The sequence below is a fragment of the Pleurodeles waltl genome, chromosome 9 (genome assembly GCF_031143425.1).
Source record: "Pleurodeles waltl isolate 20211129_DDA chromosome 9, aPleWal1.hap1.20221129, whole genome shotgun sequence".
In the NCBI taxonomy this organism is placed as follows: domain Eukaryota; kingdom Metazoa; phylum Chordata; class Amphibia; order Caudata; family Salamandridae; genus Pleurodeles; species Pleurodeles waltl.
Window position 1 is genome coordinate 1,012,282,269 of NC_090448.1, and position 15,381 is coordinate 1,012,297,649.

Below are 15,381 nucleotides of genomic sequence, written 5' to 3' on the forward strand. Positions count from 1 at the left end.
CTGAGAAGGTCAATGGCCTCCTCACTGAGGGCAGCAGAGGTGACAGGGGCAGGGGCTGAGGTGCCTGGGGCGAAGGTGATGCCCACCCTCCTGGGTGAGCGGGCACGGGGCGAAGGCTGAGGGGCTGCTGGGACGGCAGTGCTGGTAGGGGGGGTGGCGGCTGTACCTGTAGTAGTGGGGGGCACAGATGTTGCCACCACCACAAGGGAGCTCCCATCGGAGGATGAGTCTGTGTCGCTGATTGCAGATCCTGTGAACGCCGTGGTGCTCCCCTCGCCCTCTGTCCCACTGGTGTATTCTGAGTCCATAGTGTGGGCCTCCGTGCCCATGTGGGATGCAGCTCCCTTGTGCTCCGGTGCCACTCTACCTCCGCCTGATGATGCTAATGCACACAAGAACAGGGAGACCGCAAAAAAAGGGGGGGGGACAGTAGAAAGACAGTTTGAGTGCATCGCTTACCGCTACAGTTGGTGGACAATACAGACACTGCACTACGTCACGTTGTTGGCCTCTACAGTGCAAATCCTGGGAAATGGTCTACAAGGCTATGGACGCCATCTGCACACATAGATGACCCTGGGGCATGAATAGCAGTACTTGGCACTCTACAGAGGTGGGGTGGGGGGCCACAGGGCCATGCCTTATGAATGGGCCTAGCCTACGGAACTCACCCTGGCCTAGGGGAACCCACAGCCCTCCTCCCCCACCCAGACACCTTCACTGCGCCCAAAGTCAGCTGAATGATAGTGTACTCACCCCCTTGTGTCTGCTGTGCTGCCCTCAAGTGCCCATCCAGCTCAGGGTAGGCCACCACCAGGATCCGGAACATCAGGGGGGTCATGGTTCGACGGGCACCCCTCCCACGTTGGGAGGCCATCCCCAGCTGAGCCTCCGCCGTCTTCTTGCTCCAGCGGCGAATGTCCTCCTATCTCTTCCGGCAGTGGGTGCTCCGTCTGTGGTGGACCCCCAGGGTCCAGACGTCCTTGGCGATGGAACGCCAAATATCCTTCTTCTGGTGGGCGCTGACCTACATGAAATGTACAGAGGAAGAAGAGAAGTCATTAACAACTGCACCGTCAAAGTGAGTGGCCTCCATCCCTACCCTTGCCATGTGGCACATGCATTCACCGTCTTTCATGCACTCAGAACTCTGCCCCCTTCCTTCTTACAACCAGCCCTCTCCACACAGGCATAGCCCATGCAGCATGCTCCCTGTGTACTTACCTGTTGGTCTGGAGGACCGTAGAGTAGCGTGTACTGGGGGAGGACCCCCTCGATGAGCTTCTTCAACTCCTCTGCAGTGAAGGCAGGGGCCCTTTCCCCAGACGCACGAGCCATTGTCTCTTCAAGACCGAGGTCACAGCAGCACTTGCAGTGTAGGTCCTCTCCAGTCGAAGATCAGGTATCGAGTGATTAAACAGTTCGAAAATGGCGGCCACGTCCGCGGCGGTGCGTACCATCACCGCCGGCGTACATCGTCATTGGCTCCTGGGACCCATAGGGTCCAATGTTAACCAATGCAGCATTGCGCTGAAGGTCTTCGCCCGCCTACCGCAACGGTGTACAATGCCAGCGCAGTTACCTCACATCCCATTGTCCCGCTTTAGAAGTCAGGCATCCGCCATTTCAGGGGCCCACATGGCCTAATTACCAACTGCGTCACACAAACCTAGGACTACTCTCAACACACATACAGGCCACATTTTGTGTATGATTGGTGTTCTGTGCTCTGAGTTGTTTGACTCTGTGCTCGCTGTTGTCCTTCATAGGCACCGTCCGCTGGGACATGTGAGGAGATGGCGGAATCCTCCGGTGTACCGACCGCTGGTGGACCTGTCGACAATGGAGGAAAGACATTTGATCATCACCTACAGGTTTGACCGTGCCACAATCCAGGAACTGTGTGGCCAGTTGGAGCCAGACCTGATGTCAGCAATCTGCCATCCCACAGGAATCCCCCCTCAAGTGCAGGTGCTATCAGTGCTCCATTTCCTTGCAAGTGGGTCTTTTCAAACAACAGTGGCCATAGCATCAGGGATGTCCCAGCCTATGTTTTCCAACGTGTTGTCCAGAGTGTTGTCTGCCCTTCTGAAACACATGCGGAGGTACATCGTTTTCCCTCAGATGGAGGATTTGCCTACAGTTAAAGGTGACTTTTATGCCCTTGGACATATCCCCAACATCATAGGTGCAGTTGATGGGACCCATGTGGCTTTGGTCCCCCCCCCACAGGAGTGAACAGGTGTACAGAAACCGGAAGAGTTATCATTCCATGAATGTACAGATGGTATGTTTGGCAGACCAGTACATCTCCCATGTGAATGCCATGTTCCCTGGCTCAGTGCATGACGCCTACATCCTGCGGAATAGCAGCATCCCTTATGTGATGGATCTACTACAGAGGCACCGGCTGTGGCTATTAGGGGACTCTGGTTACCCCAACCTGTCATGGCTACAGACCCCAGTGAGGAATCCCAGGACCAGGGTAGAGGAACGCTACAATGAGGCCCATGGGCGGACTAGGAGGGTGATCGAACACACCTTTGGCCTCCTGAAGGCAAGGTTCAGGTGCCTCCATATGACAGGTGGATCCCTATTCTGCTCACCAAAGAAGGTGTGTCAGATCATCGTGGCCTGCTGTATGCTTCATAATTTGGCTTTGCGACGACAAGTGCCTTTTCTGCAGGAGGATGGTCCAGATGGCGTTGTTGTGGCAGCTGTGGAGCCTGTGGACAGTGATGAGGAGGAAGCAGAGGAAGAAGACATTGACAACAGGGACTCAGTCATCCAGCAATCTTTCCAGTGAAACACAGGTGAGAATACATTCCTGCCTACTACATGTACTTTTACACTTCTACCTCTATCCTGTCTGTCGATTTCACCCAGTGTATGGTCACTTAGTTGTCACTTTCCCTTACGGTTTCACAGGTGTGGGTCCCAACGTGTGTCATCTGCTTAGATTCCTCATGGACTAGAGCTGTGTGACATAGGTATGTTGACATTACTAATTCCTGGAAATGTTGTCACTGTAATTGCAAATACACTATTTCAAAATCACAGACAGACTCCAGATCTTGGTGCTTTAGGTGTGTCTCATAGGTGCATTGCCCATATGGGCATAGGAAGTGGAGCTGGGGCAGTTCCAATATGGACAGGGTGACAAAGTGGGACAGTGGGTTGACAATCAGGGTGGTCTCATTTCATGGTGGGGGTTTTGGCATTGTGCTCTGTCTTGTTCCTGGATCTCAGGGACCGCTTGCGGGGTGGTTCTCCATCTGCAGGGGGTGGGGTGCTGGTGTTGTGGTCCTGTGGCAGTGCCTCCTGTCCACTAGCGCCGGCGGAGGTGGTGGGCAGTTCATCGGCCATGCTAGTGTCAGGGGCCCCTTGGAGTGCCACAGTATCCCTCCTGGTGTTTAGTATTTCCTTCAGCACCCCTACGATGGTGCCCAGGGCAGAGCTGATGGTTCTGAGTTCCTCCCTGAACCCCAGATACTGTTCCTCCTGCATGCGCTGGGTCTCCTGAAACTTGTCCAGGACCGTTGCCATTGTTTCCTGGGAGTGGTGGTATGCTCCCATGATGGAGGAGAGGGCCTCGTGGAGAGTGGGTTCCCTTGGCCTGTCCGCCCCCTGTCGCACAGCAGCCCTCTCAGTTCCCCTGTGTTCCTGGGCCTCCGTCCCCTGGACCGTGTGCCCACTGCCACTGCCCCCAGGTCCCTGTTGTTGTTGGGGTGGTGGGTTATCCTGGGTTCCCTGTAGTGGTGGACACACTGCTGATTGACGTGTCCTGGGGACGTAGGTATGGGCCCGCTGGGTGGGTGCTGTGCTGGTGTTACCAGAGGGTGGAAGGTCTGTGGTGGCCTGTGCCTGTGCGAGGGGAACCGACTGTCCCGAGGCCCACGATGGTCCGGGCTGGTCATCTGGATCCAGTTGGACAGAGCTGCTGTCATCACTGTGGGCCTCTTCTGTGGGTGAGGTGGAGATGTCTGGACCCTCCTGTCTGGTGACGTTGAGTAGTGGTCCTGCAGGGGTGTAAAAGCTTAATTATTGTATCTGTGTGTGTAATGGTGTGCAATGGGTGCGTGACCGGTGTACCCCAGTGCTTGCATTCCTATGTGGGGACTTGTGTAATGATGGTTTAGGGGGTTGTATGGGTATGTGCAGTGGGCATGCTTTAGTGATGGGTGTCCATGCGTTGGGGTTGCATGCAGGGCTTGGTGTTGGGATGGGTGGTTTGTGATAGTGGGGTATATGTGAGTTGGTGGAGTGCTGAGGGTCAGGGTACGGGTAGGAGTGTGTGATGGCATGCAGGAAGGGTGGTGGATATATTAGTAAAGCTTTGACTTACCAGAGTCCATTCCTCCACCGACTCCTGCGAGTCCCTCAGGATGCAGAATCGCCAAGACCTGCTCCTCCCATGTTGTTAGTTGTGGGGGAGGCGGTGGGGGTCCGCCGCCAGTCCGCTGAACCGCCAGGTGGTGTCTTGAGACCACGGAACGCACCTTCCCCCGTAGGTCGTTCCACCTCTTCCTGATGTCGTCCCGATTTCTTGGGTGTTGTCCCACTGCGTTTACCCTGTCAACTATTCTTCTCCATAGCTCCATCTTCCTTGCAATTGAGGTGTGCTGCACCTGTGCTCCAAATAGCTGTGGCTCTACCCGGACGATTTCCTCCACCATGACCCTGAGCTCCTCCTCCGAGAACCTGGGGTGTCTTTGCCATGCCATGGGGTGGTGTAGGTGATGTGTGGGGTGGTGTGTGTGGTGATAAGTGTGGTGATATGTAGTGGTGTGTGGTGTTTTGTGCGTGGAAGTTGTGTGGGTGATGGTGTTGAGTGCCTGTGGCTGCTAGTTTGTGGATGGTGGTGTCTCTCTCTGGCCTTCTCTCTGTAATAGTGGTCGTAGGGGTTTGTGGGTGATGTAGGTGTGTGTTTTATATTGTATTGGGTGTGTGGGAGTGGTGTGTGTATGTGTATCAGGTGTGTGTATTTCGAATTGTCCAATGTGGCGGTGTTTTGTATGTGTGTGTGTATTTGGAGCGCGGCGGTGTGTACCGCCAATGGAATACCGCGATTGAAAGACCGCCGTGTGGATTTGTGGGTCGTGATAGTGTGGGCGTATTTCTGTTGGCGTGACGGTGGAGGTTTTGTTTTCGCCAGTTTATCACTGACCTTTGTTGTGGCGGACTTGTGTGGGTGTCTGAATTTTGTCGGATTTCGAGATGTGGGTCATAATAGCTGTGGCGGAATTCCGCAGCCGCGGCGGTATGTTGGCTTTTACCGCCAATGTTGTAATGATGGACAATGTGTTTTCTTACAGACCTAGACCGGACCTTCTCAGCCATACTGTGTGAGCTTGCCAAGTTTCCTAAAGTCTCAGAATCAAGATAAATGTAAACAAATCAATGGCAGGGAGGTGGGAACTGCTCAGTTCATAATGAGCCTTGAATGAGAGCATGTGGAACGTGAGGGACTGTAGGTCCATTAAAATATTTAGGCATAAATATTCTTAATAAAACCAAGCACATCTATTTATCCTACATTCCACCCTTGCTTGACATCCTTTACAGGAATTTATAACGGCAGATTAGGTTGGCAACCTTGTGGTTCTGTGGGATTGCAAATAACAAAATTATATTTTTGCAAAGACTATTATATGTAACAGAAATCTTGGCCATAAGTTTCACAAAACAAACAGTTAATGACATCCACAAGAAGCTGCTAGCATTTGGAAGAAAAATCCCCTAGGACAGTGAGGGATTCAGTAGATTAGGCAATTCAAGAGGGAGGATTGGGCCTCTCCAACATACAGAAATATATTCAAATTGCAGAATTTCTGAAATATATACTGTAGATCGAACATTATTCTAGCCCTCCACTTTTATCATTGTCCTAGTTGCTTGTAGGGTAAGGTACTGGAAGAAGGCAGTTAGATTAGGTGAAGTCACAAACACAACTCCCCCCTCCATGTTGTCTACAGTGTTCAATCCAGACTTAGGTTCTCATTCCGAGTCTGGCGGTCTTGAGACCGCCAGACTCAGGTGGCCATCGGACCGCCGTGGTAGAGGCGGTCCAATCCACCTCATTCCGACCGCAGCCAAAACGCCGTGGTAATACCGCAGACACTGCCATGCCAGAGATGGCCTCCAGCCGGGCGGTCCTGGCGGTTGTAATCCACCAGGGCAGCGCTGCCTGCCGGATTACGAGTTCCATTCCACCAGCCTTTCCACACCGCCATGGAAAAGCAGGCGGAATGGGGGTGCCAGGGCCCCTGCACTGCCCATGCACTTGGCCTAGGCAGTGCAGGGGCCCCCATGCACAGCCCCCTCGTGCATTTCACTGCCCGAATTACGGACAGTGAAATGCGCAACGGGTGCTGCTGCACCCGCTGCACTGCCACTTTGGCGCCTGCTCGATTCCAAGCCTGTGTCAATGTTAAGACCCTGTTCACCGCAGGGCCAACACTTTTCTGCCCGCCGGCCCTGCGGTGAAGTCAGAATACGGCCGGCGGTGTCCTGACGGCACCAGCGCCCGCCAAACTCAGAATGAGCATCTTAGTTCCTGGAAAATAGACCCTGGGTTTAAACACTGGAAAAACAATAACCTTCCTTTTTTAGAAAGGTTTTTCTCAAATGGAAAACTTATAAACGTATAAACTTGTAAAGAACAGTTTGATGTGCATCTAATGAACAATTGTTGCATCCTCTAAATAATATATTGGGCTTCTACAAAAGGGTGAAAAAAGAAGCAACAAAAACAAAAGAAACCATTTAAACAATTGTTTTCGCAACAAACTGGAATTATGTATTATTAAAAGAGTCCAAATCCCCATTACAAATATATGGTGAGATGGGAGACAGACCTTGGTTGTGAGATTACAGAAAAGTCCTGGTGAGTGATTTGGGTACAGGCGATTAAAATATTGTTTAGTTCCCAATACATCAAGAATGCATACAAGATAATCACTTGTTGGTACCTAAACCCAACACATCTTAAAGCTTAGTTCAAAAGTTCAGACTTATGCTGGAAGGGATTGTAACACAAGGTGTGTTGTTACACTGGAGAGAGGTGACCTCAAACAAAAGGGCTATTAAAGGTGTTGAACAAAGGATGAGCCCTCTGTTGCTTCTTATAGGTGATACTGGTGTGGAGAAAGCCTGCTGTGTTACAACAATAATAGGTAGATTCATATCACATTTGGTGTTAACAGCCATATTAATTAAAGCACAATCTTGGGAAATTCTAGATCCACCTCCTATAAATATGTGGTGGACAAAATTATGGAACATTTATTCAATGGAAAGGTGAAAGCCGCCATAGAGACAAATTAATTAAAGAAGAAACATTATGGGCCCAATTCTGGACATAGGCTAAGAAAGAAGGGAGAGTGATAGATAAGGTTTTTTATGCAAGTAGTAGTTAGGCACTTAAATGATTACCAGAAGATATTTTCTAGTTGAGGTGGAGATAATGAAATATGTTGAGTGGTTGATTTTTTAAGCCTTTTGCAATGTGTTAGGCCATATATCAAAACATAGAAGCCAATTCATATGTAAAACGTGAGCCAAGTATAATTTAATGTTTTTTATTACTATATTTGCAAGATATACAATGTGTCAAGGTATGCTTGATAAAGAATATGTAAATCACACATTTCTGAAGTTGCAAAACTGAAGTAAAGTTGTTCAAAAACAGAAAAAGATCAACCATGAATGCCAAAGTGAAATCTGAATAGTGGTGCATTGGTGTGCGAGGCGAGGGTAAGGTTCTAGCTAAGAATCCCCTGCTTCCATATGGGAATAAATCAAATAATCGTGCATTCCAGAGGCTATCCTGTGTATATACCTGCCCCTCTGATCTTTAAGGGCAAAGTTTTCACTGTCATGACAAAAAGGATGGGAGAACGGGGGCACCCCTGGTGGAAGGCTATAGATCTCTCTCTGTTAATTAATATTTTGGGTGTAAGTGTTTCATTGCTTGCCCATATAAACTTTTGCATCATTGTAGAAAGGCCCATCAGACAGTCAAACATGTTTTTAGTATCTAGTAATACGATTTCCATGGGCAACATTCTTTACATATTTTCTCTACAAGGTGTGATTCCTAAATCCATATGCTTTTGGGAGTCCAGAGTGCAAAATTACCACATCAGGAGTTCCGCCCGATTGGAAATTGCACCTAAAGTGTCAAGAGAAAGCAAGAACCTAAATTGGGGAATGAATCGCTGAATAAAAAATAACAAGGATTTTGCATTTTAACTGTTTACATTTTGTCATGTTGGCTAGACAACTCCCAATGACATTTCTGTTTAAGTTTGTTCCAAAAGAATATATGTCTGTTGCATGTATGTGTTTTTATTAGCTACTAATATTGCTGACATTAATAAAACCATTTATTTTTCTAGGAAACAGATTTCATTTGCCTTGATGGAGGGGAATACATTTTTGAAAATGAAGATAGTGTGTTGCACGATAATGATCCAGAAATGGAGTATATGTACCCAGATATAGAGTCATATCTTACAATGCCAGAAGGTGAGCTTCTAAAGCCTTCAAGCATGTCCTTACATATGAAAGAAATAACTAATCCCACTGCAGAAAACTATAACCAGGAGGCCACACAGGACAAATCACAAAGCTCAGGAAGCTCGAGGGTAGCTACAAAGAATTCTGAACATGATCCCATTGAAGAAACAGAGGACATTGGGAGTACAGGTGAACCTAGTTTGCAAGAGCCAATCAATGACGCATGGAGTGTTTCAAGCTTCACAGGTTGGCTTGGTATGGGTGGCAAACAAGAATTGAAAGACCTGGATCCCACTGCTGATCCTTTACAAGAGAACTCATTCCACAGTAGAAAAATTGCACTAAGCGATGAGATCAACTTAGGTGACAGTGGTGAAAAGGAATTGAGCTGGTTTGGTAGTGGTTTCAGTGACTATCTTCCTTTTGGGAAAACGGAAACAGAAGAAATATTAGAGGAAAAACACATGATAACTGAAACAGAAACCCAAGACAATACCATGGACGGTGATTCAGAAAATGATGCAATTTCTATTGGAATTGACCCAGTCACAAAAAAGGAAGAAATAAAGGAACCTGATAGTGCAGCTCCTGGGTCAAACTGGTTAAGTTTGGGTTTAGATAATGTTCTTAACTTGGGTCAGATAATCACAGGAACAATTAACAAAGAAGAAAAGCAAAAAGACGAAAACATAGATTGGACAGATAGTAGTGAACCAAATCTGATCTCAGACTCATTGGAACCTGAAATTAGAACAAATCATGATGAAAACCTTAACATAGATGGGTCAGGAGCAGACAGAATGCAAAATAGTGAGGCAAGCAGTGACTACAAAGAATTATCATATTCAGATCAAGCCAGTGCTTCTAAAGAAATCAGCTTATCAGAAGAATATGAACCTAAAAAGGGGGCTGAAGAGCTTTCCACACCTAGTTGGTTCAAATTAGGCATAGAAAAGATTTTGAACCTCCAGGAAAGCAGCAAAGGCAACACTATTTTTAAAAAAGAACAAACTGAAGTGCAAATAGAAATAAAAGAAGCACCGCTACAGTCAGCTCCAGTAGAAGCAGAATTAGGCCCAATCAGTGAGGACACAGCTGAAATGGGAAGTACAGTGACAGAGGACACAATGAATGACCAGACAGATCAACTCCTAAAAGAATCTAAAAATCCTGAAAACAACCCTCTCACTGCTGGCTTGGTTTCAAACAATTTACAAAACATTTTGAATCTCAAGATGTTGACAGGAACAATTGACTCACCATCAGCCCATGACATAACCTATACTGAGCAGCCTACAGAAGTTTACAATGGTGAGAAATCTTTGGAAAGTCAACTGCCACAACATGCAGCAGTGGAGGAGCGAACTAAAGAAGCTGAAAGCAAATGGAACAAACCAGGTTGGTATGAAAATATGTATGGTAACATCATTGGTTTTCACAGGCACCTGTCTGATCGAGGTAATGGTCAGGAGTTTAGCAATACTGAGGCCACGGAGGGACCAGCTGAAGCCCCACAATCCTTATCTGTTGGTCACTCCCAGAGTATGGGCACAATTGACACAGAAGGAAAGAGGGAGCAGGTTCAGAGAGAGGTGCAAATGCCACCTTCTCTTGTATCTATAAATCATGTGAAGACTTTTTGGGTTGCCCAGAGTTTTACATCAAAATCTGTGGGCTATACCAAAAACAAAAACTCAGGTGATATATCTGAAGTAAAATTCCAGTTTGAGAATGGAAGAAAACATTTGCAAAATCAAAATGGAAATGACTTGAAAATGCCATCAGTCAGCCATTTACATGTGAGTGCACCTAATCATATTGACCTTTCAAAATATAAGGACTCTTCATTTGTAGTAGGAATCCAAACTGATAATGATAGTGGCAGGCAAACAGTAGAGAGCACTTCAGTAAAAAATGTGGTTGCTCTTCCCAGTACACCTCTAAAATCACCTGTCTTGCAGACAGAATATGTTGACAGGCGGCCAGTAGCTACCCTGACTCCATTATATCCCAGTGAGCATAATCCTAGCATTACAGAAAGGCAGAGAGTGTATCAGGGAAATATTGTCAAAGGTGGTGACCATGGTTCAAATAACCAGCAACATCATCCTTCTTCAAATGCTAAAGACTATGCAAAAGTATGTTCGAATAAGGACCTCAACGATAATAAGAGCTTAAAAGATCAAGAACCTGCAGCTGCAACTTCTTCTTTCGGGGAGATTCCCAAACTGGATTTAGCTAACCATGAAGATGCTGTAATTGAAAATATAATGGAAGTTTTTAAAGAAGTGAAAGCTTCTCCCTTACAATCTTATGAACTGTTAAAAGAAAACAGTGACAGTTTCCTCCAGTGCTCAGCACTGAACAGCACATTTTCTCAGGCCACAAACATGAATAAGGAAGTACTTATTGAAGAAGCATTTCATAATGAAAAGAAGAAACCAAACTACTGTGTTAATCCTTCCACCGATGCTTTAGAGACAAGTGATGACCAACTGAAAACCAATGCAGAAAATATGGAATGTAATGAAAATGCAGAACTAAATGAAGCAATTTTGACTGCATCAACTACAGAAGGTTCCAGCTACGTAGACACTCTTCAAACACAGGAATCTTTCCATTATGACACCCGTCCTTCTATTCATGATGATGTATTAAATCAAGATCCTGATGAAATAATTGTAATACAATCTTCAGAGACATTTGTAGAAGAGAGATTGCATAATGTACAGATCTCTGAAGATCTTTTCAAATCAAATACAATGGAGCCATATTTTGATGATGCAACAGTGAGAGATATTTTGGATTTCGGGGATGCCCTGTTTGACCACAAATCACAAAAACCTGACATAGAACTTGAAACCTCTCTTGGAGAGGAAGAATTGAGATTGCAAAAACAAACTAAAAGACAACATACATATGGAATCTTGAGCCAAGATAGCATCCAGAAAGAAAGTAGTTTGAATGATTTGATCACAACAATTGATGTTTTGCCACCCAGGGAGAGGCCTGACGTTACCATCAAATCATATACTGAATACAGTGTCAGAGAAAAAGAGATACAGAAGCAAACCAGCCATATAAAGGGCACTTGTATGCCATCAGGTTTAGATACGCCACAGTTTGGACACTGCAGTCACCATGAATGTATTGAAAGCATCATGTCAAAAAGAGTTGATGTTTTTAGTAGAGAGGCTAGAGAAGGCTCATCAGACAGCTATGTAAGAGCATTGCAGGAAATGTCCAACGAGGGAGATGCTATCAAGTGCTCTGATGATTGTCTAGAAGCTCCAAAGTATTCCCTAGCTGACACTTTATATCTTATTGACAATAGTGGTCCTATTCAACAATACAGAGCAGATTATCAATCAGAATCCCATGACTTAAATCAGAGTATTTTAATCACCACTGAAACTAATGTATTAGAACAACTCCCAATGTCACCAGAGATCCAGAATGAGCTTTTCCCTCCTCACCAGGATAACAATAATTTAAAGGAGGAGAATAGCCTTTACTATGATACATCTGTTGCGGATAGTTCACTAGTACTAGTGGAACCTACTGGACAAGTCTTCCTGCAACACAAGGAAGACATAAGATTTGAAGATGTCCAAAGACTGGTGGAAGATTCTGACTCAGACACAGTAAGGTCTGCTGACTTACATGAACAGTCAATAACCGTGGCTCAGGAAAGTGACACCCTAAATCATCCCTCCCCACCTATTCCCGAACAAGATTTGAAAATGGATCAAGATCTAGAAGGTTTACATGCCGTTAATGTCATAATGATAAATGCTGAACAAAGAGATATTCCTAAAACTGCACATCACCATGATAAAGCTATGACGGGGACTTTAGAAATTATAGATGGTAGTGAAAGTAATGGAGAAACACAAGAAGGGCTAGAACTCCGTAGTTTAGGGCATCAAATACCTGTCTCTCCAAAAGGAATTATAGCTAGCATAGTTTCTGACACATCTGGATTTTTTGACAGTTTATTTCGAAAAAATACAGAAGCAAACGTTTATAGCACCAGTACTAAAACAGAGGTTTCTGGCAATCATTTAAACAAGAAAGATGACAATGGTATCCAAGAAATGGGAGAACACGCCAATGCACGTGATCAACCCAGTTTCACTGACACTGACCTTACACTGACATACACAGAAGACTTACCCAAGAGCAATGTATTAAAAATAACCAGTGATAACTTATATGTGGGATTGTTTAACATCCATGAAAAAGTGGTGGTGGAAGAGTATAAGAAGGACGCAGAAAATCATGATGTTATTTCACCCAAGGCTTCTTCTGAGACATTTGCACAAAGTGTGATATTGAATCAGGCTGGTCCAGGCGTAATTGCAGTGTTTAAAGAGGTGCAGCAACTGCATTCAGAAATGACAAATATAGAGTTCGCTAATTTGGGAAGCATCTGCAATAAACTGGAGATACTCAAACAAAATCTTGAAAAGGTGCAAGAAGAAATGACCACTTTTTCATGTGAAAATAGTTTCACGGCGATCACCCAGGAGACTGTGTTTGCTGCATACGGAAACACCTGGGAAACGGGCTGCAAGAGATGGAGGAATGAGGAAATTAAATGGCTTCAAACATTCCGAAACCTCTTGTCGGACATAAGACTCAAGTGTGAAGCTCAGGAAGTGCTGTCAAATGCAGAATCAGGTACTGAACACAACAATTTACTCCATAAACATACAGTGCAGTGTACTGAAATCAATGCAGTATGTAAGATGTGGTTGTAGACCAATGTAAATGAAGCTCAAAGTATAGCAACAGTGTAGTATCACATTTTACATTGTAAATTTGAAAATACTGCTCTTTAAATAGCTTGGAGAATCATGTTGTTAGCTTTCTGTGGCCTTTGTTAGAAATTCTTTGCAAAAAACTGTGAAAATGCCATTAAGTCTCAGGGATGATCTCAGAGGAATCTGTACAAATGGACACATTTGCAACAAGTTGTAAAGTAACTTTTCAGCTAGAGTATATCTACTGTGCAAAATTTATAATTACACTTACTACACTAATATAAAGGAAAATAGCATGAAAAACAAGCACATTTCTTTACATTTGGACCAAGGAACTGGTGTAGAGATTGTAAAAGTAGCACATATTATGCTTTCCCGCTTTTGTAATGTTCAATTTTATTGTTGATCAATATTGGACATGATTTCTGTGACTTCCTTTCATAGTACTCCTGGCTTATTACTGAATTCAAAAGTAAGCCAGATGTGTTTGCAGTAGTTTGTGAAAAAATATTGAAGAAAACATGTTGTGTGGACAAAATATTGTGAAAGAATATCGAGGACAGAAATACTGTGAAGGTAAACAGAGTTTTACTATACTTAACTCCACATATGTGCACCTTGACAGTATATATATATATCTTCAAGGTACATGGATGTGAAGTTAAGAATAGCAAATCTGTACTTACCTTCTCAGTATTTTGGTCCTTGATATGTTTGACACAATAGTCTGTCCACACCACATTTTTGTCATAGATATTTTGTCAGACAACTGTTACTACATGAGTAAGTCACATCTATTCACAGCAAAATGTTTGTGAATCAGATCTTGAGCTGTTACGCTAAGTGCCCAAGTCTGGTATAGAGAAGTACAGTGGCTTTGAACATCACCAATAGAAAATTATAATGTATTATCAGGGAGCAAACAATAAATTCAGTTTCAATGTGAAAAGGGTGAATTTTTCACTCTCCTCATGCTCCTTTGTAGGAGAGAGCACACATTTCCGTGAAAGCATTGCTTCTTGTTGGCAGTACCTTTCTTTGTACAACATGAGCCAAAAATATGCAAAACTTTTAAAATATCAAACAAGGTTAAGCACAATGTTAAAATGAATTAATACATGTTTTCCAACCCACATTAAATATATTTTTCTATTTTAATAGGTACTTAGCATTTTGGAAAAAAGATGGCAATGGCTGGTAAACGGTTATAATATGTACAATAATTTTATTGGTAGAATAAATATTTGAATTTTATTGGAAAGCATTTATAAACTTAACTTATTAGTCTAACTTAACTATACATATTCTCTGATCCATCTTACCTTTGTTTTATTAACATTGTTAAAGCTTTTTACATGTTTCTTAAAAAATAGTTCTTGGTTTCAAAATAATTGATAAATAATCAGCTTTTAAAATAATTTGTAGTTACAGAAAATGTATAATTTATTACAACTGATAGTTTGACTTATTGATAACATTTTATGGGAAGTCAGAATTTCATCTGCATTGGCCAGATTTTACTCACCATCCCCTTTCAACTTGGTGGACCATAAGGCCAGATTTACTTTTTGTGCCCATCCCTCCAACCACCCCAGAATCTACTGTGCTGTCACCTGTTAAATAAATAGGGGAGATTTCTGCTTTAAAAAGTTGCTTTGCTAAATCGTTATGCTCATACTGACAGTGGTCCCTATCACAAATGGGTCAAGGAAGCATGCGGTATTCACCGGACTTGATAAGTACCAAAAACATGGAGTGATCAAAGGGTGTATTACTCAGAATTCTGATCCTGGAGCCATCAGGAGCTTGCACAGGAAATTGAATTTTACAGCTTCCTTGTAACCGGGGCCTATGCATTTATGTTTAATGATGTCAGTGTAGCTTCTGTCTTTAACTCTTCTGATGTAAGTTACTTCCCCCTCACTTTGACCTCCAAGCTTATGTAGTCTCTGGAGGCCCCTGCTGGATGGCTGCCTATCCTGTGGGTTCATGGTCACTATATGACATAGCAAAAATTCTGAACAGCTACATCAACCTAACTACTACATCACATGGTAAACCTAGTCTAAGTGGATGTAGAGTTATGAACAGTAAG

At 44.3% G+C, this 15,381-nt stretch overlaps 1 protein-coding gene across 5 annotated transcripts in view; it reads left to right on the forward strand.

Annotated features, from left to right (window-relative positions):
- The window catches only part of MIA2 (MIA SH3 domain ER export factor 2), a 551,575-nt gene that overhangs the window by 45,995 nt on the left and 490,199 nt on the right, over nucleotides 1-15,381 (forward strand). For 3 of the 5 annotated variants that reach the window (XM_069208615.1, XM_069208616.1, XM_069208617.1), the window contains exon 4: nucleotides 8,400-13,203. In XM_069208615.1, coding sequence (XP_069064716.1) covers nucleotides 8,400-13,203 — 4,804 coding nt within the window. The remainder of the gene's footprint in view (nucleotides 1-8,399; nucleotides 13,204-15,381) is intronic. The other 2 variants (XM_069208618.1, XM_069208619.1) reach the window with 1 other exon arrangement.